At 43.3% G+C, this 17,153-nt stretch overlaps 1 protein-coding gene and 1 long non-coding RNA gene across 2 annotated transcripts in view; both read left to right on the forward strand.

Moving 5' to 3' along the window:
* The first annotated feature begins 7,656 nt into the window (after positions 1 to 7,656).
* On the forward strand, positions 7,657 to 8,393 carry LOC140500544 (uncharacterized). The gene is made up of 2 exons (XR_011965782.1): positions 7,657 to 7,851; positions 8,019 to 8,393. It is a non-coding gene; the product is annotated as an uncharacterized lncRNA (long non-coding RNA).
* A 1,403-nt stretch (positions 8,394 to 9,796) lies between these two features.
* Positions 9,797 to 17,153, forward strand: part of ATAD2 (ATPase family AAA domain containing 2) — an 87,828-nt gene continuing 80,471 nt past the window's right edge. The window contains exon 1 of the mRNA XM_072603154.1: positions 9,797 to 10,689. Within this exon, the coding sequence (XP_072459255.1) occupies positions 10,468 to 10,689 (222 nt within the window). The 5' untranslated portion in view covers positions 9,797 to 10,467. The remainder of the gene's footprint in view (positions 10,690 to 17,153) is intronic.

A 17,153-nucleotide genomic window follows, 5' to 3' on the forward strand; every position in this document is an offset into this window, starting at 1 on the left:
AATTCCAAACTTCCCTACTACTGTTCAAGGCATGACTGTCCTCCAAGTTACCCAGGCTTCCAACCTAGGAGTTGTTCTTTACTCCTCACTCTTACTCCCCCATTTCCAGTCAGTTATAAGGTCCGTAGTTTCTACCTTTATAATATCTCATAACATCATTCCCTTCTCTCCTCAGATACTGCCAACAACCTGGTGTACACCTTTATTCCCTCATACCTGGAATATTGCAACAGAGAAGTACCTGTGCCAGGCACTGTGCAAAGTGCATTTTACAAACACTATCTTATTTGATCCTCACAGCAACACTTCAAACTAGGTGCTGTTATTATCCCCATTTGCAGTTGCTGGAAGCAAGGCAAACAGATGTTGAGTGACTTGCCTAGGATTACATAGCTAGTAGGTGTCTTCACACAGGATTTGAATTAAGGTCTTCCTGACTGTAGACCAAGTTCTCTATTCATGGTGCTGCCAACTGTCTCGCTGTTGTTGAGTCATTTCAGTCACGTCTGACTCTTTGTGACCCTATTTGGGATTTTCTTGACAAAAATACTGTAGTGGTTTGCCATTTCCTTCTCCAGCTCATTTTACAGATGAGGAAACTGAGGTAAAGTTAAGTGACTTGCCCAGGGACACACAGCTAGCAAGTGTGTCCGGGGCTGGATTTGAACTTAGGTCTTCCTGATTCTAGGCTCTATCTCCTGTACTACCTAACTGCCCACCAGCTGCCTCTGTTTAGCCTCAATAGCATGCTGAATGGTCTGCCTGCCTCAAGAACTCCCTACTCCAGTCTATTCAGTCCACTCAGTTGTCAAATTGATCTTCCCAAAGTGCAGACATGCAAAAAGATGTTATTTCACTACTCAATAGACTCCAGTATCTTGGTATTGCCTGCAGGATCAAATATAAAATCCTTTATTCTGCTTTTAAAACCTTTATAACCTGACTTCTCACTACCTTTCTGGGTCTTCTTATACCTTTGCCCTCTCCCTCAAGTACTCTGCAATCCAGCCTTGGCCTCCTTGTTATACTTCTCATAAGACACCTTATCTCCCCACAACATTTCTCCTGGTTGTTCCCTCCTTCCCACCCCCACCCCTACCCCTGGCCTGGAACTCTTTCTCTCCTCATCATTTCCTGGCTTCCCTGGCTTCCTTCAAGTTGCAGCTAAAATCTCACCTTCTACAAGAAGCTTTTCCTGATACCTGTCAGTGCTAGTGCCTTCCTTCTATTGATCATCTCCAGTTTATCTCATATATATCTTGTCTGTAAATAGTTGTTTGCATGTAGACTCTGCTTTGTTAGGCTGTGAGCTCCTTGAGAGTAGGGACTTGTCCCTTTTGCTTTTCTGTGTGTAGCATAGGTCCTAGTATATACTAAGGGTTTAATAAATACTTGTTGACTGACTGACTCAGGAGATTCCATTGGTTCAATTATCATCTCTATATTAATGATTCCAAGATTTCTATTTACAACCTTAGGGTCTCTGCCAAGCTTCAGTTTCACATCACCAAATCCCTGTTCGATATCTCAAATGGAATATCCCAGAAACAGTTCAAACCCAATCAACATGTTCAAAACTGAATTCATTATCTTCCCCCAAAACTCAATTCTCTTTAAAACTTCTGTCACTCAATCAAAGAACATTTGTTAAGCAATTACTGCATGCCAGTCAGTCTCCAAGCTTTTGGAACATGAAGTTCCTTTTGTGCACCAGGCACTGTGATAAGCACTAGTTACAAGGAAAGGCAAAAAACAGTCCCCGTTGTCATGGAGTTCACAATCTAGTGGGGGAGACAACAAGTAAGCAACTATATACAAACAAGATCTACATGGGGTGAATTGGAGATAATCAACAGAGAGAAGACACTAGCATTAATGAGGACTAGGAAAGGCTTCTTACAAAAGGTGTGACTTGACTGGAGACTTGAAGGAAGAAATGAAAGTTAGAAGGTGAAGATGAGAAGGAAGAGAGTTCCAGACATGGGGACAGTCAGTGAAAATGTCCAGAATCAGGAAATGGAGTGTGTTGTGCAAGAAACAGAAAGGAAACCAGTGTCATTAGCTATAATGTGGGGATTGTAAAACATAAAAGTACATTAAGTATATCACTCTCCAGTCTCAAGACCCATGGTGGCTCTCTCCTGCAGAGGCAGCATAGCACATCCTCCCTCACTCAAATCAAAGTCAAGTGTAAGTCATGTTATCATCTTGATGTCATGGTCTTCTTCGAGAACAAAGGACAAATACAACAACACAAATAAATTCAATAAAAGTAGAATGTAAAAGGGGCAAAGGAGAGGTCCTGAGAATATGCTCTAATAAACTATAAGTGAGGTGAGATTGTTCGCTTTTGGTGGCCCCTAGATTGAATCCAAGTGGAAACCAAGTGGAAAGGGCTGTAGTCGAGGACCTAGAGGGCCACATGTGGCCTCAAGGCTGGAGGTTCCCCACCCCTGGTCTAGGCCAAGCCCTCATTTTACAAATAAGGAAATGGAGGGCCCAGAAGAAGCCCAAACTCACACAGAGAACCAGAATTGAAATTCAGTTCCTGTCTCCACATCCAGTCCTTTTTCTCCTAGAGCACAGAAGACTTTTATGAACCATGTGGCATTTGACCCAGACTTTCAAGCAAAAATGTCTTCAGGAGGTAGTATATTTAGGGTCGGAGGGAAGAAGAGAGGACCTGGAAAAATGCCTGGAACCAATATGGTGCAATAAGAAGAGTGCTGAGGTTGGAGTCAAGAAAAACTGGGTCCCTCCTTGAACATTAACTAGTTGGATGACCTTTGGTAAATCACTTAACTTGAGTCTCAATTTCCTCATCTATAAAATGAAAGAGCTGAATATAATGACCTCCTTTTTATTCTAAATCCATGATTGTATAAAAGGGCAGGGGAGGACAGGAAGAAACAGGATGAGATGAGAGAACAGCTAGTCCAGTTTGGCTGGAACATAGAGTACATGAAGAGTACTGTGGAACGGAGCTGGGAAGAAAGAATAAAGGTTCTATTTTATGCAGTATTACTTTTTAGCCTGGAGTTTCCAGAGGCAACGTTTACAAAGCAGGCAAGTATCAACATCTTTAAGTACATTGTAATTATTCCACTCCCTGATTTAAGACCTTTATGTTGGTATATAAAATTGAAATATAAAATATAAAATATAAACTAAATTGAGAAGCATAAATTATTAACTTGAAAAATCCTGTCTAAACAGAACTGCTCTCCTGTTCTGTTATGAAATACTGTTTTGTGATTGAGATCTAGACAGAAATGGTCATTTGAATAGTTCAGACCAAAAAAGATATACTGTAACCCAGACTTATAAATATTAAATAGTTATGGTTACTACACAACTTCATTTAGTATGTGGTAGGGGAAAGAACTCTCGACTTGGACTCAGGAGAGATTTGAGTTCAAATTCCAGCTTCCATACTATTAGGAAAACCATGCACAAGTCCCTTACCCCATCTGTTTCCTCACCTATAAAATAGTGAAAATAAGTAGTACATATTACACAGGATTGTGTCTGAGAAAAGGACTTTATCAACCTTAAAGTGCTCCAGAAGTGTGTTATAAAATTTTATAGGACTCAAGAATAGTGGTATTTCAAGAAGAAATAAGGCATGAAACAGCAACATAAGGAAAAGGAAAGGAAGGAAAGGAGTTGGAGATTCTTAAAACAATTTTTTTCTTCAACAAAAAAAGGATAAACTTTAGAGAATCATACAAAGTCTGAAATTGAAAAGACAATAGTTTGTTTGATGAATTTAGTTTTAGTTATGGAAATCATTTAATTAAAATAAATTATTTTGCATTCCCTCAAAAAATATTAAGAACAAATATAGAAAACAAATCTTATATGCCAGAAAAAATATCAAATTGAATATTTATCATGTTTAATGAAAATGGTCTGAATTCCCTCCACTAGGTGGCATAGTGAATAGAGCCCCAGAATTGGAGTCAAGAAGACAAGAATTCAAGTGTGGCCTTAGATACTGCCTAGCTGTATGATCCTGAACAAGCTACTTAACTGCTGATAGCCTCAGGTTCCTCACCTGTAAAATAGGAATAAAACAGTACCTATGTCTCAGAGTTGGTATGAGGATCAAATGAGATAATATATGTAAAATGCTTAACATGTAGTAAGCAATTAGGAAATGCGTGTTAAAATTACAACATAGAAATACATTTAATGATAAATAATATACTTATTTACTTCAGTGGATCTGTGGGTGTAGACTGCCGACCCTCCATCTATTTTTACTCTGTGTGATTCTTAGTCATATTTTTTCCATAAACATCTCAAGGAAATTCAGCTTAACATGCAAAATGCCTGCCTCTGGTGCTTTTAACATACAGAAAATACTGAAATATCTAAGGCCAGATTTGAACTCAGCAAGATAAGTTTTCCAGAGTAAGAAAGACCTGAGTTCAAATGTGACCTCAGACACTTGATGTGTGACTCTGGGCAAGTCACTTACTTTCTATTTGCCTCTGTTTCCTTACCTCCTATGGTTGTTTAAGGATCAAATATTTGTAAAGCACTTAGCACCATGCCTGACACAAGGTGATTGTTATTTAAATGCCTATTCTCTCCTTCTCCTCTCCCTTCCTCTCCCAGACTTTTGCCTGGAGCCTCATAAACTTTGTTCAAATCCTGTTATTGCACTTAGCATACTAGGATAAGCAAGCTAGAGCTTAAGTCTAGAATTTAAAGGAAACTTAAAGCCGGTCTAGTCCAACCCTCTAACTTTATAGACTGAGAAACTGATACCCAGGAAGGGATGTAACCTGACCAAGGTTATACAGGTAGTAAGCTACCGAGACAAAATTTTAATCAATAAACATTCATTAAGTACCTACTATTTGCCAGGCACTATGCTAAACGCTGGGGTTACAAAAAGAGGCAAAGGCAGTCCCTGCCCTCAAGGAGTTTACCAATAATGAATGAGGCAATGTACAAACCTATACAAAGTATACCAAAAAAAATTAACAGGAAAGGCAGTAGAATTCAGAGGAGTTAAGGAAAGACTCCCAGTAAAAGATGAGGTTTTAGTTTAGATGTAAAAGGATTTGGATCTACATCCTCTGCCTTCAGAACCAATGCTATTTCTACTACCTTGCCTCCTCGCCCGTGTCAGAGTTCTGACTCCTGGCACTTAAAGTGGCAGTCTCTGCAAGTGTAGATAAACCATAGATTGGAAAGCCAAAGACCTTGGATAGAAGCCTTGCTCTGCTACTTGTGAACCATGTGGTTCAGATCGCTAATTTCACCTCTGGGACTTAAGTTTCTTCATCCTTTATGTTACCTAAAATTTTGATTCTTTAGAGATTGTGATGTTGTATGATGCAATGAACACATTTTGTCTGAAAACAGGAGCATCTGGGGGTATAGGGTATCAGGTGGACAAAACAGCAGAAATGCAGGAGAAATGTTGCCAGATCCGTCCTCCCTCTTTAGCGTTATGTGCCCCTTTAACAAATATTTCTCCAAGCTTCAAGGTAATTTACATGGTCCTAGGGCTAGATGTCCGAGGTATGACAAGATTTGACAAGGCAAATGAAAATCAGTGTGTGTGTTTATTCCAGAAAGACTCAGCAGGCGGTACAGACTGTGGTAAAGGACACTCAACCTGCACCTGGGCAAGGAAGAAGAAAGAGGCATGCTCTCCTACTCCAGGTACGAGTGAAAGCTGGGCATATTTCCCCAAGGTGGTGGGGTTGGTGTGTCGTTAACTCATACCTTGATGATATCCCAAAGAAAATTTTCGGTGCATTAGCTGGGTGTGTTCTATTACTGATATAAAAGAACCAAGAATGTGCCTATTATGTTGGTCTGGGGTGGTCTCAGTGAAAGAGGGATTTTTAAGGCTGTACATTTTAAAAATTTCTTCCACTAAAATGACCATCTATGTATACATATACATATGTGTATATGTATATGTGTGTGTGTGTATGCGTGTGTACATACACACACAAGCAGAGAGACAGATAGTGCTTTCTGGTCACTTGAAATTAGGAAGATTAGAATGTCATTCCACCCTGGACATCTTCTTGTTATCTGCCCTCCTTGCCACTGAATCCTCTAGATAGCAGACCTTGACATCCAATATGCTACTGTACTCTCCAAACAGGAAACAGAATAAGCCCTAATGGACTTAATCCTCTCTGATCTGGAACTTCCTCCCAGGGGCCTTTGAGATAATATTTATAAAGTGCTTAGCACACAGCCTGGCACATGATAGGTGTTTTATAAAAGCTTCTTTCCTTCCCTACTGTGATCAGCGACTGTCCAATGGCCTGCTATAACTAGTAACTGGGATCAGGAAGACTAATCTTCCTGAGTTCAAATCTGGCCTCAGATACTTACTAGCCACGTGGCCCTGGGCAAGTCACTTAACTGTTTGCCTCAATTTCCTCATCTGTAAAATGAGCTGGAGAAGGAAATAGCAAACCATTCCAGTATCTCTGCTAAGAAAACCCCAAATGGGGTCAGGAAGAGCCGAACACGACCCAACAGCAACAAAAGACCTAGAAAGGTCCAGTTCCTGCTCTTGCTTACAAAGGGAAGGAGCTGGAGCAGCCTGAGGTCTGAGCACCATCTGGTGGTTTGTTCAGAGATTGATTCGCCGCTGTCTGCCTATTCTTGTTCGCGTTGTTCACCTTTCTTCCTCGAAGACGACCCATGCCATCACATTTGACTTGTGCATCAATTGGGTTTAATAAAGGCCAAGGTAAAGCAGGTAGTCTTGCAGGCTGTAGAACCCTTCCCTCCCCCTTTTCAATCTTCTCTAGCTGTGTAACCCTGGGCAGGTCATCTAAGGCACCAGGCAGGCTGAGGTAGCAATTTATAGTTCAGCAACACCTATGGATAGAAAAAACAATTTAGATATGGAAAGGACTTCAGAACAGGACCACTCCAACCCCCTCACCTTCTAGATGAGGAAAATGACTAACACTGCTTGTGACTGGTAAGTCTGGATTTGAACTCAAATCTTCTTGGTCCAAATTCAACCTTCACCCCCATCCTTCTCCACTGCACTGCAGTGCTGACTGGGAGAAAAAGATTTTGTGTCTCTATGAATCACTTCACATACACCTATGTTTTTAAATAATTATCAGTGATGTTAAAATATAGAAAGCAAGGACTGAGACAATGCAAGGAGCAAACAGCTCATTATTAACATGATATTGTTGTGAAGCAAAATTAACTGCATTTTGTGATTCCTGATTTCCCAGGCTGCAGTACTAGTTTACAAAGGATGGTCAGACACATTCTATGTCTTAGAAGCTTTTGTGAATGGCCTATTGGCTGACCTGCCAGGGATGTGCCTTCTCAAGGCCGGCAAAGCTGTTTCTCCAACAGGGGGGAAGTGGGGAATGTCTGCTATTCAGCTGGGCTCAAAACATTTCTGGCTCATACTGATCATAAAGGTAATTTCTCCAGGACAAGCTTTAGCCATTGCACTCCATATGGGTTAACCCCTTCAATTTTTCCCCCCTCCCCCAAATTTTTCAAAATCAAAAGTTTTTCTGGCTTAGAAAGATCTGCTAGTTCCTATCTACTGATAGGAACACCTGTTTAAGCAATTAGAAGCAGACTTGAATCATCTGATTTCAATTCTTAAGATGTGCATAAAACTCATGATTTTAGGGGCTTTGAAAATGCATTGCCAAATTCAGCTCAAGTCTTCCTTCTGGACAGAGGGTACATTATAAGTGACCTGTTGTCCTGAATGTCAGCAGCCTTGAAGTCAAATCCTGCCTCTTCAATATAGTAGCTGGGCCACCACTGGAAAGTGATTAACTCTCTCAGCTCCAGGAAAGTCATTATTGCTGTATGTTATAGGTGAGTTGCTATTCTGCATGGGTGGAAGGGGTTTTCATACTAGATGACATCCATACCAATAAAAACTCATGTCTAATTCTCATCTTTTCTCACATATATGTATATAAGAACTTTCCATCAGTGGTTCTGCTTGGTTTTGACTCCATGGAGCATTGTGTCTTCCCCAGGATAAGTCGATCCCCTGAAACCTTATCACCATGCTGATTGGCTCAAGTTTGGATAATTGACACCTTCTCAGTTCCTGCATCTCACAAACCATCTGGCTGGAGGACTGAAGGGTGAGGCACTAACCTCCTCCCAAACCTTCCTGTATAGAAGGCTCAGACACGAATTTTCCATCAGTAGCTGTTTGGTTTTGACTCCAGGGACTATCATACTCTCTAGGGGGTCCTTCTCTCTATCTCCCCTGCTTTTCAGCTTCCCCATTAGATTGTAATCTCCTCAGGGGCAGGGACTGGCTTTTTCTTATTTGTATTCTCAGCACTTAGCACAGTCCGTAGCACTTAGGCCCTTAATAAATGTTTATGGAATTGAACAAATGACATTTATGTAGCATGGTACATATATCATCTCATTTTAACCTCACACAAACCCTATGCACTAAGTGCTAGAAGTAGTATTATCCCCATTTTACAGATGAAGAAGTTTGAGGTTCAGTGACTCTCCTGTAGTCATACAGGATTTTGGTGGAGGGCTCTCCAGATTCCACATCCTCTTTCCACTGTATCACCAAGACAGCCTTACAAACACCCAGCAGGTCCAGTCATCAGTATTATACAGCAACAAGCAGGAGAGGTGGACTGAAGGCTGGGACCATGTGCTAAGGGGGACAGTGAGGAGACCAAAGCAAAGTGAGCTCACGTTCTAAAAGGGGAGAAAACAACATACCCACATAGAGATGTATACAAGACACCTACAAGATTCAAGGTTATCTTGGGGGGGGTGTGAAAAGGGGATCCACATGAAGGTGATGCTTAAGCTGAGTCTTGAAGGAATCTGGAATTCCAAGAGGTGGAGGTGAAACATTCCTACACATGGGCATGCCAGCGAAAAGGCAAAGTGACAGGGAGAGTCTATGAGTGGTGGGGCTCAGCCTTAATAATAGGTGGAGAAGAATAATGTGTAAGAAGGCTGGAAAAGTAGGATGGGGCCAGGCTAGGAAGCACTTTAAGTTACGCAGTTTACATTGGGGTTTAGTGGAGTTTATTAAGTAGCAGGGGTGACCTGGTAATAACTGATAGCTGTCTGGAGAAGGACTGGAGTAAGCAGATAAGAAAAGACAGGGAGACCAATTAGAAACTCTGTCATCTACTATAGGTCTCATAAATCAGAAAGGTGTTTTAAGATTTTTTTTTTTGGTACATACCTGAAATTGATTTTTACCTTAGTAAAAATTTTTATTTTACGCTAGCAAATGAGAAAGCAAGAGCTAGAAAGTAAACTATTTTGCTAGGCGGCACAGTGGATGAGAGGGTTGGCTCTAGTCAGAGAAAGTCCAATTCTTCCTCAGACCCTCGTTAGCTCCCCAGCCTCAGCCCGCACTTACCCTGTCTGCCTCAGCTTCTCACCCTCAAATGGGCTGATAATAGCGCCTACCTCTCAGGCCGTAGTGCAGGCCTTAAATCTCTCTGCGTAGAATCATGTGTTCTAATTTTCTAAAGGCAAAGTTTTAGGATTTTGTTCCAAATGCAGAATTTCAACAAGCTACGGATGTTGGGGGAAACCGTTTTGACCGTGTACGGTGCGAGCATCTGTTACTGCTTCGTGCGTGAAGGTCGCCGTAACAGTCACCTACTTCTCTCCTGCCTAAGGTGAACTGTACGTAAAAGATATCGGCCACGCCACTCAGCACAAGCTTTAACCGCCGCGTCTTTCTCCTTCAGTTTCTTCTTCATCAAGACGTCCAGCATTAAAACGGAAAGTACGGAATAAAAATCTGCACGTCAGATTCAGACAGGAAGTCAGGGACGGCGAAGGGGAGGCCGTCCTGGAGCGCCCGCACCGCGCACCCCAAGGCCTCCGCACCTCTCCGCCTTCATCCCGTAACGCTGACCTGCGCACCCGCCCCAGCTGGCGGGTGGGGGGGTGTCTTATTCCGCGGATCTCCGGCTCCTCCGGACCACAGCACGCCAAGTGCTCGGATTCCATCCCGGGAAGGGCCTGCGGTTTGCATTTGAATTTTTGGCGGGAAGAGGGCAGCCTGAGGGGCCGGCGCCCGGCTGCCAATCACAGGGGGAGCCCGGCTCCCCTCCCCCGCCTTCCACGCGCCAAAATTCCAAACAGGCCGCTTCACCTCCATTCCCGCTCCCTCCGCCGACTCCGAGGCGCCGGAACTACGGACAACGGAAAGAAGAAGTCCCCTGCGAGCCCGGCCAGTGCCCCCAGATCGCGGGGGTGCGCTTCCTCCAGCCGCAGTCCTCGGACCGAGGCGAGGCCAGAGCCGGCCGTCCCGAAGCGCCGGGGGAGGGGCGGGGTCTGTGGCGCAGGGATCCGGGGCGGGCCCCGCGGCTTCGGCGGGCAGCTTGTGGCGCCAGAATTCGGAGCGCGGAAGAGCCGGAGCGGCCGCCGCCTCCTCCTAGCCCGCTCTCGACCCTCGCCCGCCGGGAGGGGAGGAAGATGGTGATCCTGCGGAGCAGCGCCGAGCTGCACGGCCGCTCCGCGGCCTCGGCGGCTGCGCGGAGGTCGGCCGCGGGCGGTGGCAACTTCTCGGACCCCCTGGACTCGAGCGCCGAGTTCCTCTCCTTGGAGCCGCTGGGCAGCCGGAGGAGACAACTGCGCTACAGCAGCGCCTTGGGCAAGGCGGCCGCCTCCGCCTCGGCCGCCTCTCCCGCCTGCGTGGTGAGTGCGGCGCTGGCGCCTCCGGCCCGGGAGGGAGGCAGGCCGGCGGCCGGCACACGCGCCGCTGGGGCGGCGGGGACGGGGCCATGCCGTCGTCTGTCGCGGGGCGCGGTGGCGGTTGGGGCTGAGGAGGAGCGGGGCCGGGGGGCCTGGGCGGGAAGGGGGTGGGGTCCGGGCGCGGCCCCCCAGGAGAGGGGGTCTCGGCGCTGGAGGAGGAGGCGGGGGTGCCTCGGAGCCGCGGGGGGAGGAGGAGGTGAGTGCGAGGCGGGCTCTGGATTGGAGGCCCGGGGGGCGGGGCCGGGCCGGGGGGCGGGGCCGGGACGTGTCCGGAGCCCGGCGGAGGCCCGCGGTCTGGCCCTCGGCCCCGCCGCCCTCCCCTCCGCGCACCTTCGAGTCTCGCGCGGCGGGCGGCGCCGCTCGCTCGGGCATGGGCAGGGGGCGCCGGCGCGGTGCGGACCGTGGGCCAAAACCCTCCCCCGAACCGACGAGTCCCTTCCAGAGCCCCTTCCCTCCCCGGCCTCGGAGGAGCTGGGTCACCCCGACCAAGTGCCTCAGTCTCCCTGCCTGTAAAACGGGGAGCAGGGAACGTGGGGAGAGGAAAATGCAGCCGGCCATCCTGGGGCACAGCTCTGGGCCTGAGGGTGGCAAAGCCCGGCCTCCGGGAAAGAAAAACACCAGCAAAGCCCGGGGAGGAAAGGGTGTCAGGAATAAAGAGCTTCTGGATTGGGTAGAGACTGGATCGAGAGAATTCGGTGGGGAAGAAGTTTAGGCGTGAAGTTTAATAGCAGAGATAAAGAATAAAAACACAAAGGGTCAAGGAAGGGTCTTCTAGAAATAGAGCGACCCGAGGTTGTGTTAGAGATGACAGCGAGCGGAGGGACAGTAGAAGGGTTGCCTTGGGAAAGTACAGGTTAGGGAGATGGCTGGTCATCTTGGTATGCTTTGAGAAGGGTTGAGAAAGCTCTTGTAGGATGGTCTGGATCTTTGTGAAATCAGAAGTGTCATCTCTTTAGGCGTGGGAAATTCAGGATAATACAGTCTCCAATTTACCAGTAGATGGGAACCTCATTTGCCATGGTAGAGCATGAGTTAAAAAATACTTGTTAAGTGTGAGGCACTGTGCTAGACAATGGAGATAGAAATTAGTAAGAATGAAACGATCAATACTTAGGAGTTCATACTCCAATGGGGTGGACCAAAAGTATGTGTCAAAATATGTACAGTATAACTTGCTGAGGGGGAGGGTACTAGCAGTTGGGGGAATCTGGAAAGGCTTCATATAGAAGATGGTGCTTGAGCGGAGTCTTAATGGGAAGGAGGAACTCCATGAGGTGAAGATAAAGGAGTGCTTTCTAAGCGTGTGACAGCCATCCAAAGTCAGAGTGGGGAGATGTGGAGTGTTCTAGGTAAAGAAGAGAGAGAAGACTAATTTGGCTGAATTACAGAGTGTGAGAGAGTGAGTAAAAGATCAGTGAGACTAGAAAAATATAGATTGGGGCCAGGTGGTTTCAGGCTTTAAAAGCTAAATAGGAAAATTTATATTTTTACTAGGGGGGAGGGGGAGTCCAGTGCAATTAATCTGAGTAGGGATGAAGTAGATATGCATTTAAAGAAAACTGTTTTAGTAGCAGGATGTCAGATAGACTGGGGTTGGCAAAACTTGAGGCTTTGAGGCTGCTGTAATCTAGTCGAGAAGTGATGAGAAAAGAGGTCAGATATGAAAGTAGGAACAGCAGAATAAGGCAATTAATTGGATATGTAAAGAGAGTAAAGAATCAAGGATAATAACAAGGTTATGTTATTGTTATATAATAACTAGGTAACCAAAGTGACAAAGTATGATGATGCTTTTGACAAAAATAGGAAAGTTTGAAAGAGCAGAGGTTTTAGGCAGAAAATTAAGTTAAATTCTGGACTGAGGAGTCATCCAAGCAGAGGTGATCTTGCACTGGCTCCATGTTTGAGAAAAGGCCCTTAGATTTGTTAATTGAAATAATTGGTAACTTTGGAGAGAGCAGTTGCAGGTGAGTGAAGTCAGAAACTAGATTGCAAAGGGTGAAGAGGCAGAAGTGAAGGTAGAGCATAGACAAACTTTTCAAGGAGTTTGGATGAGAAAGTGAGGAGATATAGGGTTAATCCAAGAATATTGGTAGTATTTAGTATGAGGGTGGGGAACCTTTGACATCTAGGTCACATGTGGCCTTCTAGGTCCTTGGGTGCAACCTTTTGACTGAGGCCGAGTTTTACAGAACAAATCCTTTTATAAGGGAATTTGCTCTGTAAAGTTTGGATTCAGTCAAAGGGTCACACTTGAGGACCTGGAGGGCCATACGTGGCCTCAAGGTTACAGGTTCCCCACCCCTAATCTAGTGAAAGCTTTTGCCCCCAAGATGAAAGAGACTTCAGTATTTTTAAAGGCAGTGGGGAAGAAACTAGTTGGAAAAAAGTTGATTCAAGGAGAGTTGAGAATGCAGCCTACTGGAGAAGACCACAGAGGGTCAAGTGCATGTGTATAGGAGTTGCTTGTCAAAGGGAAGGGTGGCCTCTTTGTCCTGCATCTTTTGAGAATGAGAGATGCCAAGGAGTTTTGCGGTGAAGAGAATGGGAGAGGAGGAAGCTCAAGGTAAATGATGTCATTTTTCTCAGTAAAGTAAATGGCTTCTCAGAGTCCTTAGCTGAAAGAGAGGAGGGCTAGAGACATTTAGGAGGCTGGAGGAACAGGGAAGTTTGAAATAGCTTCTGTGGGAAGTGAAATAGGGGATCAATTAGAGAGGAATAAAAGGCCTAGGATCTTATCAGCTGGTTGTTTTTACCTGGCAGCCTGCCTCCCAGCTCATTTGGAGCCAACTTCATTAATTAACCAAGTAGCTTACTGTTAATTATCTGTACTGATGCTCCTGTCCATTAGCATGGGTATTGAAAGTTGGCAATATACTTCTACTAACAGAAGAAGGAAGGGGGAAAATATTCTGGGAAAGTGATTTGAAAAACTCAGATAATAAAATATAAAATGTCACCTAATCCCTTGAGTGAATTTTTATCCTAGTACTCCATTCCTGGTTCTATCCTTTCTGTACATGTATCTCTTTCACTTGGTTGATCTCATCAGTTTTACAAGTTAACTTAACTCTTTGGATTCTCAGACCTTTCTATCCAGCCCTGTTTTCTCTTCTGAGGTCCATTCCCCTATCACCAGCTAGCTGCTTTTCATACCTTTCAAACTCCTATAGTTTGTCCTGTAGACATTTCAGACTCAGCCTGCTCTAAGTGGAACTTATCTCTCAAAATACATGCCTATTCCAAACTTAGATGTTTCTCTCAAAGACATTGCTATCTTTCCAGTTACCTAGGTTCGCAACCTCTGTCATTTTAAACTCTTCACCCTATGTAAACAGTCATTTGTCATGTCATGCTTTTTCTGTCTCCATAACATCTCTTGCATTTGCCTTTTAGGTCAGGTCCTTATTACTTCTCACCTGGACTATTGCATTGATCTCCTAACTGATCTGCTGCCTCCAACCTATTCTGCATTCAACTGCCAAAGTGATTTTTCCTTCATTCCAGAGCTGACCATGCACTCCCTACTCAATAAAAACTACTGTTTTTTCCAGGATGGCATATAGACTCCATGCTTTTAAAGTTCTTCACAGTCTCTCCTCCAACTTTCTTTACACAACCTTAATATATATTATTCCACTTTTCTTTTCTGAGCTGTCTAGACAAACTGGCTTCCTTGTTCCTCACAGGTTTTGTGCTCTTGCACTGGCCCGGTACCTGTGATACCAGTGTCCTTCCTCAACTTGTGGAATCTCTCATTTCCTTCGAGACTCAGCTCAAATACTTTACACTTGTAGCATTTCCTGACATCTCTCCTCACCTGCTGATGTTTTCCTTCCTTAAACTATTTTGTCTTCTGTTTTTATCCTATGATCTTGGATGTGTATGTGATATCTGTCCCTCCATGTTAACTTCTTTGGCCTTCACTTTGCTCTTCTGAAAGAAATTGAACTAGGTGACCTCTAAGGCCCCTTCCTGCTCTAAATCTGTTGTACTGTAATTGGTCCCTTCCATTACTCCCTTTCCACTTGTATGCTTCTTTACTCTAACTGATAGACACAGCTCAAATACCAAAGTGGTATTCCCAAAGCATAGTTCTCTGGCACTGTCCTGCTTAATAAACTCTTAGGACTCCCATTTATCAATTAAAAACTGTCATTTAAAGCCCTTCACCATGTGCTTCAACTTAACTAATTTATACTTTACTTCCATCGAGGCACTGTTGTGGCTTCTGGCAAATAGGCCTTCTTTCTCTTCCTCCTATAGAAACGTGCCATTTCCTATCTTGCTGCTTCTGTACAGGCTGATCACCTCATCTTTACCTCTTAATCAAATTCCTTGTTTCCTTCAAAGCTTAACTCAGACTACCTCCTACATGAAGGTTTGCTTGAAGCCCCAATTTCCTCCTGCCCCAAATTACCTTCTATTTAACTTATATAATTTATATATTTAGCATATTTAAATGCATGTTGTTATCACTCCACAAAGGAGTAGGGGGGGGGAGACAACTTTTATTTGTTTCTGTATTCCTGCTCCTAGGATTGTGCTGTGACATAATGAGTGTTTAACAAAATTAGCTTAACTGATCAGAGTTTACAAAGAGCTCTGTATTGAGTTCCTTAAAGTAGAATAACCCCAACAATTTAAATTTTTCCTTTTTTTCCTTAGTTTTTGGCAAGGAGCCTAGCATTACTTTATATAGATATGGTAGGCATGAAGGTAACCTACTGAAGTGAATTGCACATTGTCAATTTTAAATAGTTGAATAAATTCATTTTAGAAACTAAACTTTAAAGTAGTCAGTAAAAGGTGACTTCCACAATAGAGTTTGAAAATTTAAATAATACCAACATTAGCCAGAATGCTAATGCTACTTAGATTCTTAACCCTAGGTCTATAAACTTGTTTTAATATTTTGATAACTGTGTTTTTTAGTATAGTTGGTTTCCTTTGTAATCCTATGTGTTTTATGCCTTTGAAAACCTTCAGAGGAAGGGTTCCTGAGACTTCACCAAACTGCCAGAAGTCCATGAACCAAAAAAGGTTGAGAACCCATGATCTCAAGTTTTGAATTAGAATAAAAATAAATATGGCTTTTAAAATGAGTCACTAGAGCTCGTTCTTAATCTATTAATAGTTAGATATACCACATTAACTGAGTGCAGCTACTTGTGCCCTATACTAAATGGAATACAATAACTGTGTATGTAACAAAACAATTCTAATTGGAAGCGCCATTGACATTGAGTCTTAATTGATTATTCTAGTCATTATTGGGATTCCAGTTAAATTTTTTTTTCCAGTTAAATTTTTGAATTTAGGATTCAGTTATTGATTCAAGATTCTAGTTGACTTCACAAAATGGTGTTTTTGTTTTTATCAGAGTTCTCAGAGGACCAAGTTTGGTAAATTAAGAGAACAAGATTTAAATATACTAACTTAACAAGTTGGGAAAAGAAGTTTTTCAATTTCATTTTTTTTTTAATTTTTATTTTATTTATTTTTTAATGTTCTACAATCACTACCAAAAAACTTAGATTTTTACCCCCACCAGCACCCCCCTCCCTCCTCAAGACGGCATACAATTCTATATAGGATCTACATATACTTTCCTATTGAGTGTATTTTCACTATAGTCATGCTAAGTAGTCAGACTAAAATAAATGGAAAAAATCATATAACAAATCAAAACATAATACACACACACACACAAACACAAACATGATCTGCTACATTCTGTGGATGAATTCCGTAGTTCTTTCTCTGAGTGTGGAAGGCATTTTCCCTTAGAAAACCATTGGGAATTTTTTTTTTTTTTAAGTTCTTGCGTTATTACGAAATCCCAAGTCTACCAGAAAAACCTCTCGCACACTGTGGTGGTTGCTGTGCACAAAGTTCTCCTGGTTCTGCTCCTTTCACTCAGCATCAGGTCATATAGGTTCAGTTTCATTTCTTGGCTGAGCTATTTTACTATTAAACCATTAAACTAAATAGTTTATGTCACAGATAAGGTGGTGTTTTGATCACATAAAATTTGTGAAGTATATATAGTGCCACGCTTTTTATTTCAGAGTTTCTCTATTATTTGTATTTTTATCCTCACCTAAGGAAAAATTGTAATAATAAGATAGTGGTCTCATTTCTCCAGATTCAGCACTGGTACCTTCATCTTTTTAAATACATTTTTCCATTGTTGCTTACTTTCTAAAAGCAGGGCTTTTAGGAAAGAATAGATGGACCTGAGGTGTAAATCCTCCTCTTTGCCACTACTCTTTGTGTGACCCTGAGCAGTTTGCTTAACCTAATCATCCCTGGGCCTCAGGTTTTGTCTGTAAAATGAGAGGACTGAACTAGATGGCTTTTAACATTCCTTCTAGCTCTTAAATGTACAATCTTATGAGATACAG

The sequence above is a fragment of the Notamacropus eugenii genome, chromosome 4, assembly GCF_028372415.1.
Source record: "Notamacropus eugenii isolate mMacEug1 chromosome 4, mMacEug1.pri_v2, whole genome shotgun sequence".
Classification (NCBI taxonomy): Eukaryota; Metazoa; Chordata; class Mammalia; order Diprotodontia; family Macropodidae; genus Notamacropus; species Notamacropus eugenii.